The sequence below is a fragment of the Perognathus longimembris genome, chromosome 7, assembly GCF_023159225.1.
Source record: "Perognathus longimembris pacificus isolate PPM17 chromosome 7, ASM2315922v1, whole genome shotgun sequence".
Lineage (NCBI taxonomy): Eukaryota > Metazoa > Chordata > Mammalia > Rodentia > Heteromyidae > Perognathus > Perognathus longimembris.
This window is the reverse complement of record NC_063167.1, coordinates 82,019,228-82,046,940: the sequence shown is the minus strand read 5'-3', so window position 1 is coordinate 82,046,940 and position 27,713 is coordinate 82,019,228. Positions and strand designations below refer to the sequence as shown.

Below are 27,713 nucleotides of genomic sequence, written 5' to 3'. Positions count from 1 at the left end.
CCAGTGCGCCTGCCGCTGGGCCACAGGCCACTGTGATGGTCATAGGGGGGCATCTCCACCACGGAGCAGTCCCAGGAAAACAGCGACTGAGGCAAATCCCGCCCGTGATCCCCACCACAGAGTGGCCCCGGGGCAACAGCAACTGACGCCAGTCCCAAGGCTGTGAGCTGATGCCCTCCGTACCCACCATCGCTGCCACCGTGTCACAGCCAAGATCTCAGAGAAGAATCCGTCCTCCTGAGCCCCCACACCAGGGCCACTTCTCCTGCCACCGTCCCTGCTGCAGCCTGCCCCACTGACTCGCAAACATTCAAGAGCTCTTTTTTTCCATTTTTTCACTATTTTTACATTTTTCTTCCTTGCGCCCCCCCCCCCCACATTTTTTGATGATTGGGGTTTGGGGCCAGTTTTTGTGTTTCCTTTCTCTTTTCATTATTTTTAAATTTTCTTCCTTTTCAACCTCAACCCTAGATACATAGACAACAGTCTTTAATAGACCTCCTCTATCTCTCAACTTCTGTACCTTCAAATTCTGTATTATTCCATTCATTTTTTAAAATTTCTTCTTAAAGTTTTATATTTCTTTTACCTTTTTCCATTTTGTAGTTTTATTTTTTTTCTGTTTTCTTTCTTTGAACTTAGATCTCAATTACTATCCTTCTGTTCCTTTCATTTCTTTCATTTCACTACTCTTACTTTCTTCTCCTACTTTTCCTTATGTCTCTTAATTTCTGGTCCTTCACTCCATCTTGGATCTGCACAGTCCATCAAATCCTAGTTAATAGTTGTCTAGCTAGACTATATTCAACTGATTGTATCAGAGGGGTTCACTGAGTAAGCCTTCCAGCCCAGACTAATTTAATTGAAAGGACAGAGTTGTTCACTGGTTATGACAATATATGATCCAACTCCGGAATCACAATATTCCTTCCCCAACATAGAAAAGCAGAGATAGAAAGGGGAATAACTATATAACATTTTGAACCTCTAATATCAGTGCAATTACAGGATCTGGGGTTGGTTTTTCTCTTAAAACTGTGATCTGTGGTGGCATTTGATCTGTTTTTATATCCAAAAAACAAGAAGAGAGTAAAATTACCTATCTATGATTATGAACCTCAAAGGTCTGTGCAACCACAGGAGAGATTTAGTTCATGTCTTAAAATTGTGCTTTTGATTTGTTTTCTTGTCCAAATAGGCAGAAGAAACACAAGAAAAATGACAAGTCAAGGAATCTCAACTCCCATTTAAAATAAACAGGAAACAGAGCAGTCATTCAAAAACACCACTGTTGCCTCAGAATAGAGGAACACACGAAAAACTCAGCAAAGAAACCTCAGAACTGAACAATTGCATAGATTAACTAGACTTAACTGACATCTATAGAATATTCCACCAGCAACATCAGAATATACGTTCTTCTCAGCATCACATGGAACATTCTCCAAAATAGATCACATTTTTTTTTTAGCACAAAGCAAATCTGTACAAATTCAGAAATATTGAAATCATTCCCTGCATTCTCTCAGACCACAGTGGAATAAAATTAAAGCTCAACACTAAAAGCCACCATAGAAAATCCTGCAACTCATGGAGACTGAACAACACATTGTTGAACAACCAGTAGGTCATCGAAGAAATCAAAACAGAAATTCAAGTATTTATGGCATTTAACCAAAATGAGCACACAAAATACCAGCTCCTTTAGGAAACAGCAAATGCAGTACTCAGAGGAAAATTTATGCTCTGAGCGCCTACATCAACAAATTGGAGAAATCTCAATTCAACAATTTAATTATGCTCTTTAAGCTCCTTGAAGAAGAGCAACAAGCCAAACCTCAAGCCAATAGATGGAAGCAAATAAGTAAAATTAAATCAAAATTAAATTAATTTGAGTCCCAAAAAATCATTGAAAGAATCAACAAAATAAAGAGTTGGTTCTTCAAAAAAAATTAACAAAATTGACAAACGCTTAGCAAATCTTACCAAAGAATGAAGAGAACACACTCAAATAAACAAAACCAGATATGAGACTGGAAACATCACCACAGAAACAACCACGCTTCAGAATATTATTAGGGATTATTTCACAAACCTCTATATTAACAAATTTGAGAATCTGGAAGAAATGGATGAATTTCTAGCAAATATTGATATACCCAAAATTAACAAGCAAGATTTAAACCAACTAAACGGACCCATATCATGTAATGAAATAGAAATAGAAATAAGAGATTGCCCATCCAAGAAAAGCCCAAGTTCAGACGGATTCACAGTGGAATTCTATAAGGCCTTCAAAGCAGAACTCACACTAATACTCCTCAAACTCTTCAACAAAATTGAAAGTGCCAGTTCACTACCAAACACATTCTATGATGCCAGTATAACTCTTATCCCAAAACCAGACAGGGATTCATCAAAGGAGAAGAACTATAAGCCATTTCTTTGATGAACATTGATGCAAAACTTCTCAACAAAGTTCTAGCTAATCGACTTCAACAAGTCATCAAAAAAAAAATCATACACTATGATCAAACCCGTTTCATTCCAGGGATGCAAAACTGGTTCAATATGTGCAAGTCAATTAATGTAATCCACCACATCAACCTGAGCAAGGTCAAGCAGTATGGAGGTTCCTCAGAAGGCTAAACATAGAGCTCGTCTATGACCCAGCAGCCTTACTTTTTGGCATCTACCCAAAAGATTACAAGACCACACTAAAGGGCTGAGAATATGGCCTAGTGGCAAGAGTGCTTGCCTCCCCCTACACTTGAAGCCCTGAGTTCGTTCCCCAGCACCACATAAATAGAAAATGGTCAGAAGTGGCGCTGTGGCTCTAGTGGCAGAGTGCTTGCTTTGAGCAAAAAGAAGCCAGGGGCAGTGTTCAAGCCCCGAGTCCAAGCCCCAAGACTGGCAAAAAAAAGACCACACTAAAGCTACCAGCACAACTATGTTTATCGTGGCACAATTTGTCATCATTAAAATATGGAACCAACCCAGATGCCCCTCAGTAGATGAATGAATCAAGGAATGTGGTACATATACACAATGGAATTCTATGCCTCTATCAGAAAGAATGACATTGCCCCATTCCTAAGGAAATGGAAAGACTTGGAAAAATCATACTAAGTGAACTAGACTCTATGATTTCCCTCATTGGTAAAAATTAATACACGTCTAGGATAGTTCTAGCAGAAGATCACAATAGTTCCATAGCTATGTATGAACACATAAGATGATGCTAAGCAAAATGAAACAAGTGGTTTATCATTGATGTTCTTATTTTCAATGTACCATGTGAAATTATGCCTTTTTATTTTGTCTTTCTTCCCCATACTTTTACCCCTGATGTCACTGTAACTGATTTTGGTACCCTGGGTATTGTATATATGCTTATTGGAACTAGGGAAGGGAAGGGGGACATCAAAATGGATAGACAAAGGGTAAAAGGTGAACCAATGCTTCAGTAATACTTACAAGACAGTATGCTGTAAACCAACTGTAAAACTGGCGGGGGGGGGGAGAGGGTGGGAGAAAAATGAGGGAGGAGATAACAAGTTTGATAAGATATGTACTCACTGCCTCACATATGAAACTGTAACCCCTCTGTACATCACTTTGACAATAAATAAGTTAATTAATTTTTAAAAGATTACAGGTGTGAGCCACCAGAGCCCAGCATAATGTTCTTTTTTTTTTTATCATGCACTTGAAGTTCCATGTTTAAAGCTTTTCTTGTTGGAGCTTTAACCTGGTAGCAACTGATGTCCTGGTAATTGATTGAATTTTAGTTGCATAACAGTTGGATTAAAGAGAAGTTGTTCTAACAGTCTTAGTTACAAATTCTTTTAAAAATCCTTTTGCACTTTTGGGAGGCAGAGATCAGTATGTTGTGGCTCTAGGCTAACATGAGCATAAAAGTGAGATTTATTTTCTACCCAGGGCTGGGCATAGTGGCATACAACTATTAACCTAGTTACAGAAGCACAATGATTGGGCACAGTGGTGTGTGTCTGTCATCCTCAGATACACAAGGAAATGCCAACAGGAGAACTGCAGTCTCCTGGACTAACAGGGAGACTCTATTATGGAAAGGGAGATGGAAGTGTGGCTCAAGTGATAGAGCATCTGCCTTATAAGCATGAGGCCCTGAGTTCAATTCCAAGTACACAAATTAGTTTATGAGTGATTCCATCTGACCCCACCAAGTCTATGTGGCTCATAATTCTTTAGTCTTTTCAAGATGGAAACATTACCTTTTCACTTAATCAGTTTTGTTACTTGCTTCACAAGACCCCAAAGGACCTCTACCAATGAAGAAAGGATTAAAGATGAAATATTCTCTCTCATTAGCATGGTTTCTCTCTAAATAACCCACACATTTGATTCCATTCAATTAGTGACAACTTCCTTGAGCCAGCCTTACCTTGCAGTCCCATGGGAAAGAATTATACTTTTCCATTGCACAAATCCTCCAAAGTCACTACACATGGTTTTGGCAGAAATGGAATTTTCACAATCATTATGATTAAAACAAAAGCCACTTTTAAAAACATTACATTAAATTCTTTTCTGTAAGAAAGAGTGTCTATTAGAGAAACCCTAGCAGAAACTACTTACTAATGTTCACATTCATTTACCTTTTTTTTTCTTTTCAAGACTGTAGAGACTTGAGTAAGCAAAGAAAAATAAGAGCTTCATTTGGGCAAAATACAAAAAGAGATTCTTTAAAATAAAAAGAATCGAAGTCACTAAAGACAAATGTGAGTTTTCACAGTCCCTCTGCACCTGAGGACTGGAAAGGATCTTTAATTTAACTGACTAATATCTTAATTTTACATGTGAAAATGGAAGCTTCTTACTTTATAAGATGAGTGAGTCAACTATTATTATTACTAGTAAGTTTCATGTTATTTGAATTATCCCCAAATTCACAATTTGCAGAGAAAAATCTAGAGATTCTACTATGGGAAGAAGATAAAAGTTTCTGTGTGAAACTATTATTTGAAACTGTGTTTCCTCTTGTGCAGTCTCTCTCTGTAAACAAATTGATTTTATCACATGTATCTCTCACCCACAGGAGAAAAGGCTTTGGTAACGACTATATGGGGCAAATTTCATGTTTTCCATCTGTTCATTTCTCTTGCATTAACTTGATGCTAGTAGCAGGAGAAAGCAAACTTCCCAGCCTCCTACATGTAGCTAAGGTCAATACTACAAAAGCCTAGCAAGATCTGAATCCATTGCCAGGAAAACCAGACTGTAAAACATGTAATGAGAGAGGTCTTTAGTTAAGTGTTATGTCTTACCCTCCCAAAGGATCTATTTACCTCATTTCTACTAGGACAAAAGAGAACAAAAATTAATGTTTCAAAGTTTTACTGCCTAAAAGGTGCAGACTTTTAAAAAATAGAAGGTTTTGGTGAATGTTATTTAAGATTTTATCATTAAATATAAAATGCTTGAGGCTGGAGGTGTGGTTGAGGAGGTAGGGTGCCCACCAGTGAGCAAAAGCATCAGATACAGAGTTTGAGTTCTGGTCTCAGACAAAATAATAATTAAATGCTTTGTTCTAATGACATTGTCCTTCACTATGTAATCTGGTATAAGAGAATCAGGAACATGTACAATAATATTTGTTGAAGCTTTCTTCACAATAGAAAGACTGAAAAAATAAAAAGGAAAAAGACATTATCTCTAGAATAGATAAATAAATGGTGACCATATTAAAGTAGAATACTACGAAGCAATGGAAAAAAACAGTGGCCTAGAATATGAGTGAATTATGCAATAATGCAATTTTGAGTGAAAGAATAGAGTCACAAAGCAAATGTGATTGCTTTCATGTACATTTCAAGACATGGCAATGAAATAATAACATACTGCTTTAGATACATAGTGTATATGAATAACTTCCCCCCCAAAGCAAGGAACTGATTACTATTTGGTTCAGGACATCTGTTACTGCTGAGTCAGAGGAGAGAGTTGTCATCAAGAAGTGTCAGTAGTATGACTTTGTCTTTTGAACTTAGTGCCCATTCATGTGTTTGTCTGTCATTGCTCATACTTTTTGTGGTGGTGGTGGTGGTGTGTGTGTGTGTGTGTGTGTGTGTGTCTGTGTGTGTTGTGTGTGTGTGTGTGTGTGTGTGTGTGTAGGCAAAATCCCAAGAACCTGAAATGAGATATCTTTGTTTAACAAAGGTTAAGAAGTACACATTTTTCTCAAGTTCCCACGGTGGTTGTGATGAATGTCTGAGGACCACATTTGTCCTAAGAGCATTTCCATAGTCCACCTTGGAAGTTGGCATTGTCAAAAAGAGTACATCATAATTAAAAGGAGATAGCTTATAATAATAAATAAACACACAACTCTCCCAATTCCAGAGATGAATTTTTACTATACAAAAAAAAACACTATACAAAAGAAAATTAAAAGAAGATGCATTTTTAAACGACATTAGTCAAGTTAGATAAGATTCAGATGAACAAACATTACATCTCCGTACCATGAGAGTACCATACAGAAAAACCCACTCAACAATTATACCACCAGTTGAGGTATTTAGTACCTGAACGTCAACCTAGTGCCCTCTTTATCATGTGCCCATAAAAATATGAAGCCCTAGCTTCTTTACAAACATGAAATTATTATCAAGAAAATCATCACAATTTGGCTAAAGGCAATGAAATAGAAGAAATATGGCCTTTGTCAACTGCCAGTCAATAGAAATATCCAAAGTTCCTAAAATGTATTGTTATTATAGTCAGTCCAAGCAATACTGGGTAGTGATTTTCATGATATGAACATAGAGTGCTGCTATCCCAAGCAATCATGCTATGTCATAATTTTATCTTACATATGTCCAGGCTGTGTCATTGTCTGTACGCATCAGGGAATTTCTCAATCATCTCAATAGCTGTGACTCATCAAGCAGAAAGGTTTCTGTTTTTTCTTGCTTTCAAAAAGGGCCCAGGGAGCCCCCTTCTCTCTGTTTCCAGTACATTCTAGGAAGTCTGAATGTTCAGTTGTTATTTTTCTTGTAGAATGATGAACAGTATTAAGAATTTGCACTTACAATAGGGTCTCTGGTCGAGTACTTCAAATGTGAGCTACACTTTTGATTTCTGTGCATCTACAAGACTGTATGATCCTTTCATGTTGGCTTTTCTTGCAAAGTAAATGGTCATTCCGATAGCAGGTATTATGAGGGAGGATGCACAATAGAGTACCAGAAGTTCAGGAGAAAAAGAGTCTTTGTTATTTTCTCTTTCTGGAAAATAACCAAATGGATGCAATTAATGTCCAGTACAAAAAGAAATCGTTAAATAACACATGTTTTATTCTTAAAGTACAAGTTGTTCTCCAAAGAGAAAGAAATCCAAAGTAATGATGAGGGCCAGCAGGACCCACAATTCATTTCTCTGGATTACCCGAATAACAAGGTGATGATTGCTTTGGTCATAATGGTTCTGAAGACGACAGCTGTCAATTTCTACAAACTCAGATTCAAAGATTCCATGTCAGGAACAAAATGTAAACAACTATGAAAAATTTTGGGGATCCTTCACAAACACAGGAATTGGAGAGAGGTCTTTGAGAAAACAGAAATTAAGGCTAGGACTTTGATCATCATGAGTCAAAATGGCTCACCATTTCTCAAACATACGAAAAACCCTCGTAGCATTGACAACATGGCCATTAGAGTTAAACACTATAAATTTAGAGCGATAAGGGTATCCTTGCTGGTGGCCTGTGTGTTTGCAAGCCATGTTTTGTATGTCTGAAGTAAAGACATCTTAACATGTATTATTCCCCTTCAATCTTTGCATTCTCTCTTGATTTACTGAATGTCTAGTATTGTGTTTCATCTTAAATGTCACTCACTCAGAGTCATTCCCTCTTTCCCTTCTGCTCTCCTAGTCTAAGTTAAGAACCTTAACACATTCTCAGAATTCATCATGCCACTTTCATTTCATGTCCCTTAGCCCTAGTTGTAATTAAGCATTAGCTAAATTTGGTTCCTCTTCGGATTGTAAACTTCATGAAGACAGGTATATCTGTTTTCCTTCAGGCTCTCCAGACTTTCAGTCACTACTTGGTGTAAAATGGAACCTTCAACATGCTTTTGAACTCTGACAACATATTATCATTTTGCTTATTAGCAATAGTTGGATTATGACAATAATAGTATATAAAAACTTTAAAATTAGTAGTCTTTACAACCTACAAAAAAAGTTACCTGGCAGCTGCAATTTTACATCTGATAGTACTAACAGTGTGCAGGACAGAGCACAGCATTTGTGGAGGTGTGGTTCTGCCTTTACTTTGCACAACACTGAGTGGAAGACTCATAATTAAGTTTCATGAAGTGGCATGCATGTGGTCTCAGTGCTGATGGAGTTAGTGATCTGTCTTTGCATATCACTACCTTCCTTCTAGAGCTTTCTAAACACTGAAAGCCATCCAACGGAAAAGAATCATTAGATTCACACAATGTGCAATGAACTTTATCAAATTACCAAAGAAACATCACTTTAAGCTTAATGGTTGCCCCATTTTTCTACATTTGGTAGATATAGTTGAACTAGTGAAAGTTAAGAATAACTTTTTTTTATGTATGTGCCCATGTGTGGGCTTAAATTTAGGGCTTTGAGCTTTTGGGCTCAAGGATGTAGCTCTACCATGTGAACCACAGCTCCACCTCCTGCCTTTTGATGGCTAATTGGAGATAAGAGTCTCACAAACTCTTATCACATAAGAGTACTCACTTCCTGTCCTGGCTAGCTTTGAAGCTCAGTCCTCAAATCTCAGCTTTGAATCTCAGTCCTCATATCTCAGCCTCCCAAGTAGCTAGGTTTATAGGTGTGAGCTACCAGCATCCAACTAAGATCCTCTAAGTTTTTATCTTAGGGCATCATGCCCAAATGATGTTCTACCCACTTCAGCCATGCCTCTAGTCTAGCTTTTTGGTGGTTAATTGTAGATAGAGTTTTAAAGACTTTCCTGCCTGAGCTAACTTCAGTCCTGACTGAGAATGATTACAAGCAGGAGCCACTGACACCTGGCACAAGGGTGACATTGTAGTGGGATGTTTATTCCCATAATTGTGGCTAAATGCCAACTGATGACAGGCTGGGCAAACCTATTTCTGTCATTATTTTCCTTTCAGCTTAATAAGTATTATATTTACTTTTTACTTTCCCCTCAGGCAACTACAAGGAAATTCTTGCTGCTGAGTCAATTCTCAGGAGAATCTTCTCATAAAAATTTTAATGATTGTATAAATCCTGAAACTCTTTTTTTTTTTTTTTTTTTTTTTTTTTTGCCAGTCCTGGGCCTTGGACTCAGGGCCTGAGCACTGTCCCTGGCTTCCTTTTTTGCTCAAGGCTAGCACTCTGCCACTTGAGCCACAGCGCCACTTCTGGCCGTTTTCTGTATATGTGGTGCTGGGGAATCGAACCCAGGGCCTCATGTATACGAGGCAAGCTCTCTTGCCACTAGGCCATATCCCCAGCCCTGAAACTCTTAAATTCCTGATGATCACTATCAATTGAAAACATTTAAGCCAAGACAACACAATTTCAAAACTCACTTAAACACACAAGAAAACTAGTTCAAAATATCCAGAAAAATGTCAATTCTTAGTCTTCATATATGTCCAGCTTTTTTTTTTTTTTGTCAGTCCTGGGGTTTGAACACAGGGCCTGAGCACTGTCCCTGGCTTCTTTTTTGCTCAAGGCTACCACTCTACCACTTTACCACTTGAGCCACAGTGCCACTTCTGGCTTTTTCTACATATGTGGTGCTGAGGAATCAAACCCAGGGCTTCATGTATGTGAAGCAAGCACTTTACTACTAGGCCATATTCCCAGCCCACATGTCCAGCTTTATAAAACTATATTTAGTAATGGAGCATGAATTTGAATTTCCACCTGGATGTCTAATATTTCTTTGATTGTTCACTTACATAATGAATAAACAGCGGTAAAAATATGTGATTAATTTAGTAAAGCAATTTGGAAAAGGTGATATATAATGGAGAAGAGATAGTTCAATGTGTCTCATAAAGAAAAATTAATTACAAATAGATGGACAGCAAAGTTAGAAGTCCAGTTTCCCAGAACTAGGTGGAATTTCAGGTGGACAGAGGCACTGAGGATTGAAGAAAATGGGAAGAAAAGAATTTCAATGCACTCAGAACTGAGATCTCAACTCCTCTGGCATCACCCCTTCCTCTTTGGAATCGTGTATTTCATACACCCTTGTGTCATTTTCAGCAACACAGTACAAGGTTCCATTCTTAGAACTCATAGTAAGTTCATTGGCTGGACTAACACTCTTCAGGACAATCACAACAGGTGGATGGCTAGCAGTCTTAGGTGTGACTGTGACATTTTCCCCTTTTTAAACATGTATAGATGGATGTATTGATATATGCATTTCCAGAAGCTACTGTGAAGACAGAAAATATATAGTTCATCTTGCCATCTTGAAATGGCCAGATAAGTGAAATTTGGATTTTCTTTACATTGGCAAATATTTGCCAATCTTCACCTATGTTGGGCCTCTTAAGAGTTGGCCTTTGTAGTGCCATTCACTTTACCACCAAGTATGGCTTCCAGTGCACTGCAGGCACTTGTTACTGTGCAAGGAGTGTGAGACTGATTAAAGAAGGCTAACATAGCCCCACTTCTACCAGTAAGCTCAATAGATCATACCTATTATGCATTCACAAGAGGGAGCAGGAGATTAATGCTCCCTCTCAAGTGTGTTTGATGAATCCATTGTCCCTCTCTCTCCTTCCTCATCTGTGTGTGTGAGTGTGTGTGTGTGTGTGTGTGTGTTTGGTACTGGGACTTGAACTCAGGGGCTGTCCCTGAGCTTTTTCACTCAAGGCTAGTGCTCTATCACTTGAGCCGTAGCTCCACTTGTAGCTCTTTGATGGTTAATTGGAGGAAAGAGTCTTATGTGCTTTCCTGGGCTGGGAATATGGCCTAGTGGTAACGTGCTCGCCTCTTATACTTGAAGTCCTGGGTTCAATTCCTCAGCACCCCATATATAGAAAAAAGCCAGAAGTGGCGTTGTGGCTCAAGTGGGAGAGCACTAGCCTTGAGCAAAAAGAAGCCAGGGACAGTGCTCAGGCCCTGAGTCCATGCCCCAGGACTGGCAACAAAAACAAAACAAAACAAAAAAGAGTCTTATGTACTTTCCTGCACAGGCTGGCTTTGAAGCAGGATCCTCAGATCTCAGCCTCCTGAGGAGCTAGGATTATAGGCACGAGCCACTGGAACTAGACAGAGATGTGGATTTTAAGGGCAACAGGTCTTTTCTATGTTGTCTAGAATCAGGATTAGTATTTTCCATGACTATCTTGAAAAGAATCAATGGAGACAATCCAAAGTTATTCCCTATTGAGAAAATAGTATTGTTTTCTAGTAAGAAAGAAGAGGGGCTGGGAATATGGCTTAATGGTAGAGTGCTTGCCTAGCATACATGAAGCCCTGGATTCAATTCCTCAACACCACATATACAGAAAAAGCCAGAAATGGCACTGTGGCTCAAGTGGTAGAGTGCTAGCCTTGAGCAAAAGGAAGCCAGGGACAGTGCTCAGGCCCTGAGTTCAAGCCCCAGGACTGACAAAAAAAAAGGGTCTGAATAGGATTTTTTCTTTTCCAATATGGCCCTCTAACTTCTTTAGCTTCTCAGGGAATGGTCTTGGAAAATATGGTAAAACACTTAATAAATCCACAACCTTAGAGACCAATGCTAAATGGGCAATTTTGAAAAAAAAAAAAAAAAAGCAAATGGGAATTCCACAGTCACCAATGATTTATGTCAACTTCCTTGTGAAACGCCACAGGGTGGAACAGCTGTGCCTGAATATCTCAGGAAACATGAAAAAAAAGCCACAGTCAACACAGAAATCAACTCCTTCATCTAGAAAAATCCCACACTGAACTCCAAAGCCAAAGAGCCTACCTTTAACATCCAGTGTCAAACTTCTTAACTGGGATCCCACTTTGTTCTTCCATTCACACTCGTACACGCCTGCATCCTCCAACTGAGCTTTGCGGATAGTGTACGCGCCATCGATGGACCTCAGGACTGTGTCTCCCGTCACTGATTTTTTCTTCAGGATTATCCAAGTTTCTGGAACATTCCCACAGGTACAGGAGATAATGACAGTGTCTCCTTCCTTGACACTCTCAGAAGGAAAAGCTGTCAGTTGTATGTCCTTAGGAAAAACTGGGGAAGGGGGGAGAAGACCATTTAAAAGGTATCTTTAACTGAGGGAAGTATAAGGCGGTCACACAATAATTTAATAACATCAACAGAGCAGCTAAGAGCTTTCTGCTTGCATGGAATGGTAAGCAAGGCAAGAATGAAGTCAAGCATTTTCTGAATTGTGTTTTGAGCCATAGAAGAGACATGGATTATGCTTTTTTCAGTTCTCTTGACAGAATTCCGTGTGTGTGTGTGTGTGTGTGTGTGTGTGCACGCGCGCACACGCCAATCCTGAGGTTTGAACTCAAGGTCTAGGCACTGTCCCTCAGCTTTTTGCTAAAAGCAAATGCTCTACTCCTTAAGCACAGTCCTACTTATGGCTTTTGGGTGGTTAATTGGAGATTAGAGTCTCACAGACTTTCTTGCCTAGGCTGGCTTCAAACCACAATCCTCAGATCTCAGCCTCCTAAATTACTAGGATTATAGACAAAAGTCACCAGTTCCCAGCTTAACAGAATTCTTCAACTCAGCATAGCAGAGAGAATTCAATAATGGGTATAGAATTCAAATGTTATAGAATTTGAATTTTTTTTAATTGTCACACTGTTTAGCAAAAATTCCTTGTAGTCCAAAGGCCTCGACAAGCCTCTGTATTTTGAGCTACATCTTCCCAAATGAGGAAAATATGCTGTACAGAGATGGTGTGTTTATTTGTTCTTCACAATAATTTTACCATTTATCATGTTCCAGGCTGTGACCTATGAACTTGAGGTTCATCTTTATTAATGTAACCCTAGGAAGGAAGTACCTACCCATCACCCTTGTGTGAACACAATTCCTGCTAAGGTTGTCTCTCCTGTGGCCCTATTTAAGGCCACAGTGGAATGACATCCAACTTTCAAGGGTATTTTCCTGTCTTTTTTCTCTTTTCTTTCTTCCCTCTCCTCTCTTCCTTTCCTTCCTTTCCCTTCCCTTTCTCTCTTTTCTTTCCATTTATTTTCTTTGTGTATGTGGTTTCTTGAGACACTATCTAGTAATGTAGTACATATACAGTCTACCTGAATGAGAACTTGCTATTACCCCAGGCTGTCCTGAAACTCAGTCTTCCTACGCTTAGCCTCTTCAGAAGGTTTTATTTAAGATTGTCTTGAACTTCCAAATTTCTTCCTTTACAGCGTAAAAGTCAGTGGGGAGTGGAAGTGTGGCTCAGTGGTAGAATGCCTGTCCTGTTCAGCCACCATTGTATGAGATTGTCCTGAACTATCAAATCCAGTCATATTGAGTGGTTTTAAAATTAAATAATTTCCAATTACACATTTCTTCCTGTCTTTATTTCAATAATTGTCTCCTATGAGCCACTGGAGCTTTTGGCACATGTCCTGGAGCTAGCACTTTTGAAAGAACTTTATGGTTGTTAAAATAACTTTGAGCTGTTTTATGAGCAAGTTCTATTTCAGGAAACAGCACGAATGCTGTAATGTTCTATCTATAGGAAACATTTTTTTTCAAATTTTTATTATCAAACTGATGTACAGAGAGGTTACAGTTTCATACGTTAGGCATTGGATACATTTCTTGTACTGTTTGTTACCTTGTCCCTCATAGGAAACATTTTTAAAAGACCCTCAATACACTGGGTGCTGGTGGCTCCTGCCTATAATCCTAGCTACTCTGGAGGCTGAGATCTAAAGATCTACCAGCCTAGGCAGAAAAGCCCGTGAGACTAATCTCCAATGAGCTAACAGAAAGAGCTGGAAGTAGAGTTGTGGTTCAAGTGATAGAGTGTTAGCCTTGAACACAAAAGCTCAGGGACAGCATCCAGGTGCTGAATTTAAGCCCCAGCATTGGCACAAAAACCCTTAGTACATCTTTAAAGTAAAATCTTTGTTTTCTCCTGAGTACAGGGAGCGCACACCTGTAAGCCACTCAAGAGGCTAAGATCTGACAATCAAGGTTGGGTTGACAAATCAGAGAGACCCTTATCACCAATTAAAAAGCAAAAAGACAGAACAGGAAGTGTGGTCCAAGTAGTTGAATACCAATTGTAAGGGAGAAAGCCAAACAAGAGCTTTTAGGTTGGAGACATGGCTGAGTTGATAGAGCACTAGCCAATGAGCAAAAGTATAGTGTACCAAGTTAGAATCCTAGTCTCACACCAAAAAGGGAAGAAAAAAAAAAGAGGGCAAGACCTAGAGTTCAAGCCTCATACTGGCACATGCATGCGCGCACACACACACACATACACACACACACACGCTTTGTTTTCAAGGAAGATTTTGTTCATCATCAGAAACACAACTTATGAAAATCCTAGTGAGAGCCACACTCTGCTCACCTTGTACAATTAACTCAACTTCTTTTCTACTTATTCCAGCCTGGTTAATCCCTTCACATACATAAATGCCAGAATCTTCCATTTTTGTAGAAATGAAGGTCAGAGTTGTATTCTCAGAAAGAGGCTGGAGAGCTCCGTTGCTCAGCTGTCTGCTCCACAGAATTTTGGGATCTGGGAAGCCATCACTGAAGCATGTCATATTCACAGAACTGCCCTCCTCCAGGATGGAGGAGGGGCTGACCAAGACAGTAGTGTCCTTGGGGGCAACTGAAAAGGGAGAAACACTCATTAGTTTGACATTCTTATGTTTTCAGTTCCAAAGAGTTTTGATGACACTGTAAAAACTGGACAATGGAGTCAGTGCTTTGGAATCATCTACACATCTTGGTCACCAGCAGAGCTTTCTGTGTCTACTCTGAGAGTTGCAGGTAAGCAGCACACAAACAAATCATGGCTATTTCCTAATGGAAGGAAGTTCTGTTGGATTCTTCTGCCTACCAAAGCAGTATGAGTGTGCATTTGCCCTTTGTGATGCATTGAACATGACTAACACCTACTGGAATCTCCTCTGGGAATACATGAATATTATCTTCTCTACCCATTGAATCTGGGCTGGCCTTGTAATTCATTTGAACCAATGGAATATGGGCAAAAAGGGCACAAGCCCAGGCTATGAGAGGTTGTGTCCTCAAAGGTCTCTTTTCTGGAAAGTGAACCTAGGCTACTTCCCTTGAGAAGATTGTGGCATGAAGAAAGGGGGTGAGGCTGGTCACCCTCAGGAAAGGCCAGGACACAAAGGTAAGGCCACCTGAAACAAGCCAGAGGCTGACGTGGATTGAGGATGCACTGATCACACTGGGCAAAGCAGAATCATCCCTCACCTTGCCATCAATGCCAGTGCATAGAATCTTTAACAAACCAATGTCTATTATTCTAAATTTAGAAGAAGTATTTGTTATCATCATTATTATTTTGAATTTTTCCCCCAGAGTTGTTTTTTCTTCCAACTATTAACCTCATGTTAACCATTGCCTGGCAAAGGAGAGAAAGCAATCAATCCAATGGAAAGAGTATCCAGATGAAGCAAGTATGTAATTACCATTGACATACAGCGTCTGTGTACTGTGCCTTTGTTTGGGTTCAGATTCCATCTCACCCACATGTAACTTGGCCAGACAAACAAGAGCTTTTCCAGTATCTTCAGTGGTAGGGGTGAAGGTCATGTCCAAACTTTTGGTCTTCAGGGATTTCCTGTCCATTCCCTCCAAAAAGTGTTTAGTTGTCAAAATTGTTCCTTCCTTCAATAATTCAATCTCCAAATGATCAAAAGGGTATACATTAGGAACTGTGCAGTTCACAGTAATGGGACTCCCACTCACAAGCAGGCCACTCATCTCAATTTCTGGATCTCTAGGGAAGGCTGCAAATACCAAGCAAAAAGGTTTATGTGAGACATTCAGGAGAAAATGAGTTGTGGTCTGTTAAATGCAGAGAGTTCATAATGACATCTCTATAATTCGGCTGGGAAAGAATCTAGACAGCAAGCCCAGGAGCCCATGGCTCATGCCTGTAATCCTAGCTACTCAGGAGGCTGAGATCTGAGGATCAAAGTTTGAAACCTACCCAACCAGACAAATCTAGGAGACTCTTCAATTAACCAGCAAAAAAACAGCAAGTCAGGATATGGCTCAAATGGGAGAGCACTAGCTCTGAGTGAAAAACTAAAGGAAAGTATGAGGCTCTTACTTCATACACAGACACAAATGCATACATGACATTAAGTCTAGACACATAACATTGATTATAATAATGTTGGATACTTAGTATATTAACAAAAACTATTTCCTCATCTTTTTTGGGGGGGAGGGGGGGCCAGTCCTGGGGCTTGAACTCAGGGCCTGAGCACTGTCCCTGGCTTCTTTTCACTCAAGTCTAGCACTCTGCCACTTGAGCCACAGCACCACTTCTGGCCATTTTCTGTATATGTGGTACTGGTGAATTGAACCCAGGGCTTCATGTATATGAAGCAAGAGCTTCTGCCACTAGGCCATATTCCCAGCCCTCCTCATCTTTTCTAATGATGCCATCTGACCAACCATATACCTGATCTTTGCTAAATCCATTCTGCTCTCACATGTTACTGGTGGACTCTGCATGTGAGATGTTTAAAATATTTGTGAATACTTAGCATGAACAAATGCTCAGTATAAGTAATATTATCTCAGTCTTCTAGGCAGCCCATAAAATGGGACTTCATTGTTTCAAGGCTAGTAAGACTGAATTTTTTAGATGCTAGGAGACTTCTCTGACTTCAGAATCTGGGCTGTTTGGCTTCTCTGTATCAATACGACTCTAAGGGAAGTTCCTAATTTAGGCAGCTTAGCTAATGATAAAACATAGGCAACAGTGTTAAAGTATTTCTCAGATAATTCTTATTAAGAAAAGAATTTATAATTTAGGTTCTAATCTAATTAGAAAGACTGTAATCTACATAGTAACATTTATAATACATCCTATGCAAATTGATGAGACTGAAATAGTTAATAAGGATAAAGTAACATGAAAAAGTGTTTTCCCCTGAAATAAAATGCTATTAAACGAATATATTTTCAAATGTTTCCATATTGCAGAAAGACTTCCCCACTGATGTATACTTCTTCTGGGAATGTGCCTACATCAGCAGATTCTAACTAATATGATGAAGCAGTAAAACAGACTTCCTCTGGTAATATTTAAATCCCTTTACAGGCATTCACTCTTCTGGACAAGAACCTGAAGGGCAGCACAAATTTGGGCAGGGTTGGTGTGCTCTGGAGCACACAATGTGTGCTCTGGAGTTTGTTGAATAAGACAGGTCAGGGTGACCCCTTCCAAGAAAAATCACTCATAACTTCCTGATTCCTTTGCATATTTTCTTCTTGATTCATTATAAAGTGGGACTTCAACAACGTCAGATTCATAGGGACTTGAGGTTGCAAAGGATTTTCAGGAAGGTGGCAAGAAGAGTAAGGTAAATCAGGTTCAGGACCCCATGTTGCCTCCTGATTCTGCTCCAGCACACACTTGAGCATCTTCTTGTCTACCCCCTTCTGGATCTTCAGCTTTGGCTTTCTGCTGCTTCCCACTTGCCTCATTTTACCCCATTCTGCCCATTGATAAGAAGGCTTAATTTTCATTTTCAGTTTGAATAGCTCAGTGGCAGCCACTCCTGCTCAGTTATTTGGATGGATGCTGCCCACCCCCTCCCAATTTTCACTGCCATCTCCATTTACCCCACATACCCATGCAAGGGGTAAGGATGGGGGAGGGGCATGAAGGGTGATCAAGTTTAGGGTGAGACAGTACAAGAAAGTAAGGACTACAATGGCTGTGTACATATACAATGTACGATGTGCTCAAGAGGGAAGCCAATTATGTCTCACCAAACCGTGTTAGTTCCCAGGGATTTAGGAACCATTCACAATGTTAAATTTTCCTTCTAAACAAATGAATCCCATATGAGAATTCTTTCTCTTTCCATAAAAAATGGAAAAACACCACAGTTGCCAGTTGTGAAAATCACTTACAGTAGAGCTCCACCTGAATCCCCTTTTCCTGTTTCTTAGGCCCGCAGGTCGCCATGCACAGGTAAGAATGCTCATTCTCGAAACTCACAGAGCTCAGGGTCAGGGTGGACTTGGCTCTGGCACTTCTCACCTGCCCACTCAGAGGGCTGTCTATCTGCGTTCTCCAGGAGAACGATGGAGACTCACAGCCTGTGACTGAACACGTCAGCACCACTGAGTCCCCAATCTGGGCAAAAACCCTCGGGCCAGGAGAGATGTCCATGGTAAATGGTTTTTCTAGGGAAAAGACAGGACAAGACAAATAACAGGTAAGATGCTTTTCTTCATCATAATCTCATTTATGGACTTCATTTTCTTCAACCCTCTCAGGAACTGTCTGTTCAAAGAAAGAATTACTCCTACCACTTTGCAACCACAAAGTACAAGACCAAACCACATCTTTCTGTGAGTGTGTGTGTGTGTGTGTGTGTGTCCTGAGTGGTTGTGACTAGAAGCATGAGCAACTACTGCCTAGCTAAGACCACATTAAAAAAAAAAAAGTGAATCCATTTGAGGGCAATCAAAGCAGAATAGTTATAGGCACAATGTGTCAAGAGAGTGGCTGGCATCATTCTTGGATACGATCCAGTCTCTGCTCAGGTGTAGCTTATTAAGTCACCATAATAGGAACAAAAGATTGGACCCCTTACTGGTTCCTTTGTGTCAGGTGCCTTGCATACCGTTTTCCATAGATTGTATATTTTAACCTTCATGATAACTCCATGAACTGACCCTGTTATTTTCTCTACTTTCTCTTTCTCCTTCTGCCTTTCTCCTTTCTCTGCTTTTCTCCACCATACCTCTTTTTTCTGCAGGTAATTTAGGCTCTGATATATTAAATAATAATTTTACCCAGCTTGCAAGCGGCAAAACTAAGACTTAGTGTAAAGTGATCTGAGTCGACTCCAACTTTTGCTACAACCATGTCTAGTAATCCTAATGGGAAAATAGAATAGGCACTGGAACACACACACACACACACACACACACACACACACACACACTCCTCCAAAACACACAAATGTCTTCTGAGTCTATGCCAGTATCTTCTGTTTCAACACTAAGTTATATATTTGAGAGTCATAGAATCATATTGAAAACAATGTAAAAATTTAAGCATTAAAGTTGTAAGCCACCCTTAAATAGGTTAGATGAGATATAAAAATATTTTACAACTAATTCAGGCTCTGTAAGTTGAGAAGTGGGGCCAACTCTGCAATTTGAACATAGAGTCTGTGCTTGCCAGACAGATGCTGTGCTACCTGAGTCAGATCCCAGCTCTTTTAAATTTAGTTATTTTTTAAATAATAGCTCAGGCTTTCCTGGACCATCATCCTCCTATTTTGTGCTTCCTGCCTATCTAGGATACAAACCCAAGCCCAGCATTATTTTATTTGTTGAGATGGTGGTTCAAATGGCAAAGATCTCGCCTTGAGTGAAAAGGCTAAGGGAAAGAACCCAGGTTCTGAGTTCAAACCCTAGTGTTAGCACAAACACACAAATAATAATAATAATACCTGAGATGATTAACTACAAGTGATAGGTATGGGTTGTGGATTAAGGTGATGCCATAAATGTAACTGAAGAGCTATTGGGCCTTGTTTGGCAACAAACCATTTGACTCTGAGTTTTTAGCTATTTCCCAGAGTTATGACAAAGGATCAATATGGCTCATAATTTTCCAGGTGACCCTTGGCAAATACTAGGTATACAATCAACAGATAGTACAATTCATCTGAAACTCTATTCTCTCATCTGAACCATAGAAACAAAATACTCACCCTTTTGTTCCTTGAAGGTTAGAGTTAGTGTATACTAAGTATAAGAAACTAGCTGGTAGTTGGTGAATGCCGTTATGTAAAAACTCAGCTGAGAAATGATAAAAATAACACATGCTATCAAGAAGGTTGAAGAGGTCAGATTCTTGAGATCATGCTGAGAAGAACTACAGTATTTGCTGACATGAAATAGGAGCATGGATTTGAGAATAAGCAGTATATGAGAGTTCTGTTGTCAGGCAGAGTGTGAAGAGAAGCCCAGGTTGGGTAATTTGAATATACTGTCATCCATGGGGCAGTAGGAAGGAAGGAAGCCAAGCAATACAGCAGTGAGGAATAATATGATCCAGAAAAGAATGAGAAAAGCAGAGCCATGAAGCTCTGGGAGGAAAGTCTTCCTAACCATCAGAGTATGATACGTATTTGCAGTAAAGTACATAGCCATCCAACGGATCCTTATTGAAAGGGTCAGGAAGCGATTCAGCATTCAAACTTCATCACCATTGCTCAACTCCCAACCATAACACCATTATCATGCCCTCCCCCCCCAATATCCTACTCACCTTGAACAATTAATTCCACTTCTTTTCTTTGTCTCCCAATCAGATTAGCTCCTTCACACACATAAATTCCAGAATCTTCTATCCTCATAGCAATTAAGGTTAGAGTTGAATTCCCAGAGAGTGGCTGCAGATTCTCATTCTCTAGTTTCTTGCTCCAGAAAATTTCTGGAGGCGGTAGACCCTCACTGGAGCAGGTCATGGTCACAGAGTCTCCTTCTTGCAGCCTTGTGGAGGGCTGCACAGAGATGACTGTGTTTTGGGGTGAGACTGGAAGACAAGGCATAACAAAGGCAATTGTTACCCATCATCTTTAGCCACTAGATTTGTAGGCTGTAGCTAAGGACCTTCCCCCATCTCAAAACTACCTGTTCATGGAAGCACAGAACAAGCCAATTTATGACTAATTCACTGAGTTATTTTTTATGTTTGGTGTTTTCAGATAGATATAGATATTCGGAAATTAAGAAGGGCCTTAGAATCACGTGCCTTAGTGAGTGTGCTGCCTGAGGAAGGAGCCCATCCAAGAATTCCTTTCCAAAACTCATCCAAGTCAGCTGAAAAGTGACGGGTGGACTACACTACCTACCAAAGTGTCAAGCTGACTTCTGAATCCTTCTTCATGAAGAAGTTTTGCCTCCATTAGGCTGAAAATTTCTCTTCTGTAACTCACTTTTCCACCCTGGTCATAATTCTGCTTTGTGCTATTGCAGAATAAATTAAATCCTTCTCTGACATAAAGTTGACTTTCCAGCAGAAAAGAGTTCTCTGATTAAGTCACTGAAAGACAATTGGTTTCATTGTTTTCTCTTCTTCCTCCCTATCTTAACTATTCTTCTTCCCAAAACATTGTTAAAATCCCTTCCATCTCATTCTCTTGATTAAATGTGGTATAATTAACACCAGTCCCTTTAAATGGAATGCCCATAGAATAATAGATTATTTTAGCATAAAACAGTACAGCATTCCATGTACACAATTCTAGGATAACAAAGCTGTTTCCCAAATCTCTTGGCAGTCTTGGAGAGATGGAGGAATCAAATTCCATTACTTTCCATCCACCTGATGTCCATATGCATGTGTGAGGCTACAAGTATGCACAAGCAGGGAATAACTGCTCCAAGTTCTATCTCCATGACACTAATAATTCAAGTGATATTATATGAGTTTACAAGTCATGACCTAAAGCATGCTATTGTTGGAGCCTATTTCCTACTACCCAATCAAGGATGATTATTCCCACTGGACACGGAGGCAAACAGAAATAAAGGAACTCTTGGTTTCACAGTTAATAGAGCTAGGAATTAAGCTCAAATCTTCTCAATCTGGATTAAGTATTCTTCTCATTATACTGTTGGAATATATATTTGTTGTCAATCAGTTAAGCTTATTGAATTCCCATGGACTAGACCATATCCCACAAGTACATACTGTAGACTTGCAGCTTTTCGGTAGTCTTCCTTTCTTTGGGTACAGAATCCATTTCATCAATGTGTAATTTAGCTCGGCAAACAAGAACTTTTCCAATATCCTCAATGACAGGGGTAAAGGTCACTTCCAAACTCTTGGTTTCCAGAGACTTCCTCTCCATATCTTCCAGAAATTCCTTGTTTTTCATGAGGTGATCGCCTTTCAGTAAATCCACCTCCAGCCTGTCAAAGGGGTACACATCAGGGACCACACACTGGGCGGTGATTGACTTTCCAACCTCCACAGGGCCACTCAGGTAAATCTCTGGATCCTTAGGGAAAGCTGGAAAGGACAAATGAGTCCATGAGTAGGCTTTCTGCTCATGTTGATAAAATCGCTCGCTGTTTTCCGACAACACAAATTAAACCTAATGTTTTGGTTAATCTAGCCTCAGTACAGTAAAATGAATCATTTAATTAGATTTTTATGGTTTGAAATGCCCTCAGGAGGTCAGGAGCAGCTATGTATTGAAGTATTCTTCGATTATGATTCTGTGCATATTAAAGGTTGTATGTTGCTCGAGTAAAAGAAGGGATTAAAAATTATTGTTTATTGGGCTGGGGATATAGCCTAGTGGCAAGAGTGCCTGCCTCGGATACACGAGGCCCTAGGTTCGATTCCCTAGCACCACATATACAGAAAACGGCCAGAAGCGGCGCTGTGGCTCAAGTGGCAGAGTGCTAGCCTTGAGCGGGAAGAAGCCAGGGACAGTGCTCAGGCCCTGAGTCCAAGGCCCAGGACTGGCCAAAAAAAAAAAAGAAAAAAATCATTGTTTATTAAAACATTAGATGATTGTATCCATGCTATACACATAACACAGATTACTGTTTTATATTGTTTTAAGATTTTTATTAGCATCTGCTAGTTTGTAGAAAGTGGGAGCTTCCTTGTGGCTTTCTCTAAATACATACACACATTGCTTTGGCTTTGCAGATAAGAAAATGCGGATTTAGTATTTGCATAACTTTGCCTGAGGGCACACAGCTGGTAAATGTCAAAGTTAGGGTTTAAACTCAGGATTTCTATTCTTTTGTATCACTACTGCAAATCAATGTTACATTGTACCACATTCTCTTATTCTAGTTAGGGAAGATATAGTTCCATTTTGAAGATAACGGGCAGCTTGGAATATCTTTGCAAAGAATAGTTTTGTGCAGGATATACAAGAAAATGAAAGATGGTTTCAAGATCTGGCTTCTTACCCTGATGTTGGTGCCTAATATCTGTAATCTTAGCTACTCAGGAGGCTGAAACCCAGAGGACATCAGTTCAAAGCTAGCCTGAGCAGAAACATCCATGAAACTCCATCTCCAAATAACACATCAAAAACTGTACTAGAAGCATGGATCAACCAACAGAGCACCAGCCATGAGCAAGAATGCTGAAGGAATGTGCAACTCTAGGACCAGCAAAAAAAAAAAAAGAACAACAACAAAATTCATCCACCAGAAAAGTGCTTCCATACAACCTTTCAATACTAGATTTTTTTTTCCTGAAATGCTTAAGAACTAGTGTTCCAACTAGTCCTCTATTGAACTTTCCAGAACAAAGGGATACACAATCCTATCACCTTTGAAAGGTGTACCTCTCTCACCGCATTCTGTTTTCATGGTAACAAGCTGGTAGATAGTGAAAGAATACTGAGGCCCAATTCCTCAGAACATTATAATCAAATGTGGAATGGACACAGAACTGTTACACATAATGAGAAACAGACATTGTTGCAGGGGGGAAAAACAACATAGGCAACATAATTAAAGCCAGAAGGGTCCTGATTTCTCTTTTTAAAGAATTCAACTGGTACACAAAGGCATAAGACAAAAGAAATGGTATTTGAAATTTTTTCCATCACTTATTTCTGTCCCTCATACTCTGTACAAAATGTGCAGATAATCCAACATAGTTTTACAACAGGTAATATAAGAACATACTACTTTCCCCTATATTTACATAAGGGGACCTTTTGAGGCACTCAGGAGGCAGCCAGACATAAACTATGATTGTACAACCAGCATAATTAAAAGCAGCCGATCAGGCCCACTTCCTCCAGAAGCTTGAGAAACACATGGGCCTTGTTGAAATTTCTATTAATGTTACTGGGCACAGTTGCATTTGGGTACAGTAGAAAGGAACCAATGTAATTATAAGATAATTGAATGAGATGTTCATGAAGAAATGACAATGTATGCACATAGTTTTGTTGTTGTTTTGGTTTGTTTTTGTTTTTGTTTTTGCTAGCACTCTGCCACTTGAGCCACAGTGCCACTTCTGGCTGTTTTCTATATATGTGGTGCTAAGGAATCAAACCCAGGGCTGCATGTATACAAGGCAAGCACTCTTGCCACTAGGCTATATTCCCAGCCCTGCACATAGTTTTAATGTTTTGTCTTGTTTTATTTAGAAAAAGGCCATCAGTAACTAAAAGCAGTTGACTTAAGCAAGGTTTATATTTTACTCTTGTAGCTGATTTCCTTTGTGAAGTTGAAAGGGTTGTAGAACACATTTTTGGCAGGCTGGTACATGAAGAGCATTCACTTACACTCACCAGGCAAACCTTTGAGGTTGAATGCTAATACAGTAATAATAACAAAAATTTCTAAATTTGTCAACACAGACATGAAATGGATGAAATATCTGCAGGTATTTTTTGTTGTGTCTATGGAGAACATTTTTTTAATCTATTACTAAATTATAGATCTCCTACTTAATCTTCAAATGGGTTTTAAGCACCAAATTGGCTAAGAATAACATGAATGAAAAGTCCCTGAGGGGTAGAATTCATAAATCATATAGGTGCTAGAACAAGTAAACATGCAAGGATATTATCAAATGCAAGCTAAATTTTTTTTACAAATCTTAGAAATATCGATTTTATAACTAAGAAATTCATGCCCAGGAAGGCTGCATCTTTCTTATGCATTCTTGCAATGTGTGTTGCAAACAGAAGTAGAGGTCAAAAGCTGGGCTGGCCTTAGCTGTCTGTAGCTTTTTGATGCTGTGCGTTTGCTAACCAGGAGTCTAGAAATGAGCATCCTTTTAATCACTGTTCCTTTAAAAATCTATTTTGAAGCAAAACTGAGACAAGCAAAGACTTTTTTAAGCACTCACAGTAGATCTCCACTTGAATTCCCTTTTCCAGTTTCCCAGATCCACAGGTTGCCGTGCATAGATAAGAGTGCTCATTGTCGAAGCTCACAGGATCCATGGTCAGTGTGGACTTGGTCCTCTCGTTGCTCACCTTGGCATTTAGTGGACTGTCTATCTGTGTTCTCCAGGAAAAAGATGGGGACTTGCAGCCTGTTGTGCTACAAGTCAACGAGACAGAGTCACCAATCTGAGCGAGAGTTCTGGAGTCAGGGGAGGTCTCAATTTTAAAAGCTTGAGCTGCAAAGGAAAAAAGAGAGTGAGAGAGAGAGAAAAGAGAAGCAAACTTAGCCACTGCTTTGTCTAGAAGTCTATCTTCACATCTCTGCTCTAGTGCAATGTCTCCAATCCATCCTGGCTAATCTCTTTCCTGAACACATGCAAATATACGTAAGGAAGCTAAGAAACCCCATCACCACTACCCAGGAAGGAGCTAAAATCATCACCAGAAGTTGTATGTTCTTGACCTTCATGCTCATTTATCAAAGTAGTTCTGGTATTTTTCAAGTTTGACCTCATTAGCAAATCCAGGAAACTGCAGAGATATATCTACTACAGACACAATCCAAATTACCCATTTGACATTGGGGGGAAAAAGGGGGAGAGGGGTTATTATAGTTCTAACTCTAATGATATGTAGTGTATAGAAAAATCTCATTAGCACATTAAAAGTTAGCTTAAATTCAGTTTTCCCATTGTCTAAAATCCTTAATACCTTTCTTCACTACCCGGGGAAAAGTAAAAAGGAAGCCCACAAACCAGGGCTAAGCAAGGGATGTTAACATTTGAAACAGATCAAGAAGAACTTACAAGCTGCAAACACTATCCAAAGTAAAATTGAGGCTCCAAAGATTGCAACCATCTTCCCAGGCATTGTAAGTGGCCGCTGCGATGAGAAAATAATGGCTCAAAAGGCTTCTTTCTGCCCCTACTTGAAAGTGCCTGGGCAGAGTCTTCAGCTCCCAGAGCCAGAGAGGCAGTGAGTGAAATAGAAAGTCTGCTCTTTATAAAAGAGGGTCTTGCTGCAGAGGCAGGGGAGGAGGGAAATCCCTTCAAGGGGAAACCCGGACAGAGCCAGGGTAAAAAAATGCAGCTGACACCCAGCCAAGTCCCAGCATTAACCCCTTCAGTGGCTCTCAGGACTGAAACTACTGCCTGTCCTAGGGATGCAAGACACTTCTAACACAATAAAATAAATGCAGGCTGTCCCTGATCTTCAATCCCACAAAGAATTGGCTCTCCTGGGAAAATGCAAGAGAATTTCCATTGCAGAATGAATGAGCTGTTTGAATCCAATGAGGACAGATAGACATAGAGACACACACAAAGAAAAAGGTAGAGGCAGAGATAGATTATCCTGTACTTTTTGAATTGAATAAATAACCACTGTCATATGAACTTATTCTCTCCACTAAAGAAAGTGTGTTTGCAGTTTTAGAGATGAATTTTTTTTCCCAAGAATGAAAGGAAAAGCTCCCTTCTTTTGATGATTTACTTTTTTGTTATTAACAAAAGGGAGTGGACACAACTTCCAGATTTTATATTTCATATTAATAGCTCTTATGAGAAAACAATCAACTTTCTTAAATGATTTTTTTAGTGGAAAGGAAAAGAATTTACCTCAGTGTTAATGCCAAAAGAGAGGAAATGATTTTTCTCTTTTGCTTCAGGAAAATTACCAAACCCTTTGGTTCAGGGCTGGCTAATTGGAAGTTTTTTGCAGACTTAAACGCAACTGTGTGGGATTTGTCTGATAAATCTTTTTGTAGGAAGTCTCTATGGCTGTGTGATTTAACCACAAATATAAAAAAAATTATGTTTCTTACAGGAGAGGGAGTGACTTTAGGTGTTGTTGTTTTTTAACTTAGTGAAATGACTTCTGAAAAAGCCTCAATGAACTGACTGTTTTAGCATTGCACACACATAGCCCAAGTCTTTGCAAAATGCTTGCCCACCAAAAAGAAACCGGAATATCCACTTCCTGGTATTATCCACATATAGGTCTACCTCCCCCCATTGGGCTATCAGTTCCTGTCATGGCCATGACCAGTTCTCATTCATGGTTGTTTCTACTTCTACAAATAGCTAATACACAGTAAATACAGAATAAATATTAACGGTAATATTCCCAAATGGTAATATTGAAGTCATACATGAGAAAAACATTTAAAATTCTCTAAGAAACTTCCAGAGCTCCCAGATTCATCCATGTGTAGAAAATAAAGTGAGCTATGTGTATTGGGTGACAAAGCCCACAAGTACAGTTCATAGTCTGCAAGTCTCAGACTTACAGACTGTCAACTGCCAACTTGCAGACTGCCAACGTGCAGACTGCCCCCTCCTGGCTAAAGAAGCTTCAGCACCTTCTCTTGGATACTGATGTGGCTGCCAGTAAGATAAGGAGAGGAGGAAAGTTGATGGGAGAATCTAGTCCAGTGCTAAATTTCAACTATCAAGCCTCCAAGGAGAGCAGAAAAGTACATTTAAGCAAAACTAGCTAGCCAACAAGCAACCTAGATTCCTTTGCAATGGCTGTGTCACGGAAGAGTATTAGCATTGTGTAAATTCACTGCTTAACTTTAGGATGGATCAAAA

At 39.5% G+C, this 27,713-nt stretch overlaps 1 protein-coding gene and 1 long non-coding RNA gene across 2 annotated transcripts in view; one reads left to right on the top strand and one right to left on the bottom strand.

Moving 5' to 3' along the window:
* Window positions 1–3,594: 3,594 nt before the first annotated feature.
* LOC125355605 overlaps window positions 3,595–27,713 on the top strand; it is a 29,284-nt gene continuing 5,165 nt past the window's right edge. Inside the window, exon 1 of the long non-coding RNA XR_007211691.1 lies at window positions 3,595–3,632. This is a non-coding gene — a long non-coding RNA (uncharacterized LOC125355605). The remainder of the gene's footprint in view (window positions 3,633–27,713) is intronic.
* On the bottom strand, window positions 6,593–26,395 carry Vcam1 (vascular cell adhesion molecule 1). The gene is made up of 9 exons (XM_048352049.1): window positions 25,929–26,395; window positions 25,083–25,358; window positions 21,936–22,256; window positions 20,508–20,774; window positions 18,128–18,403; window positions 15,661–15,981; window positions 14,562–14,828; window positions 11,981–12,247; window positions 6,593–7,271 (listed from the first exon to the last, which is right to left on the bottom strand). The coding sequence occupies exons 1-9, from the start codon at window positions 25,990–25,992 to the stop codon at window positions 7,111–7,113; spliced, it is 2,220 nt and encodes a 739-aa protein (XP_048208006.1). The 5' UTR covers window positions 25,993–26,395; the 3' UTR covers window positions 6,593–7,110.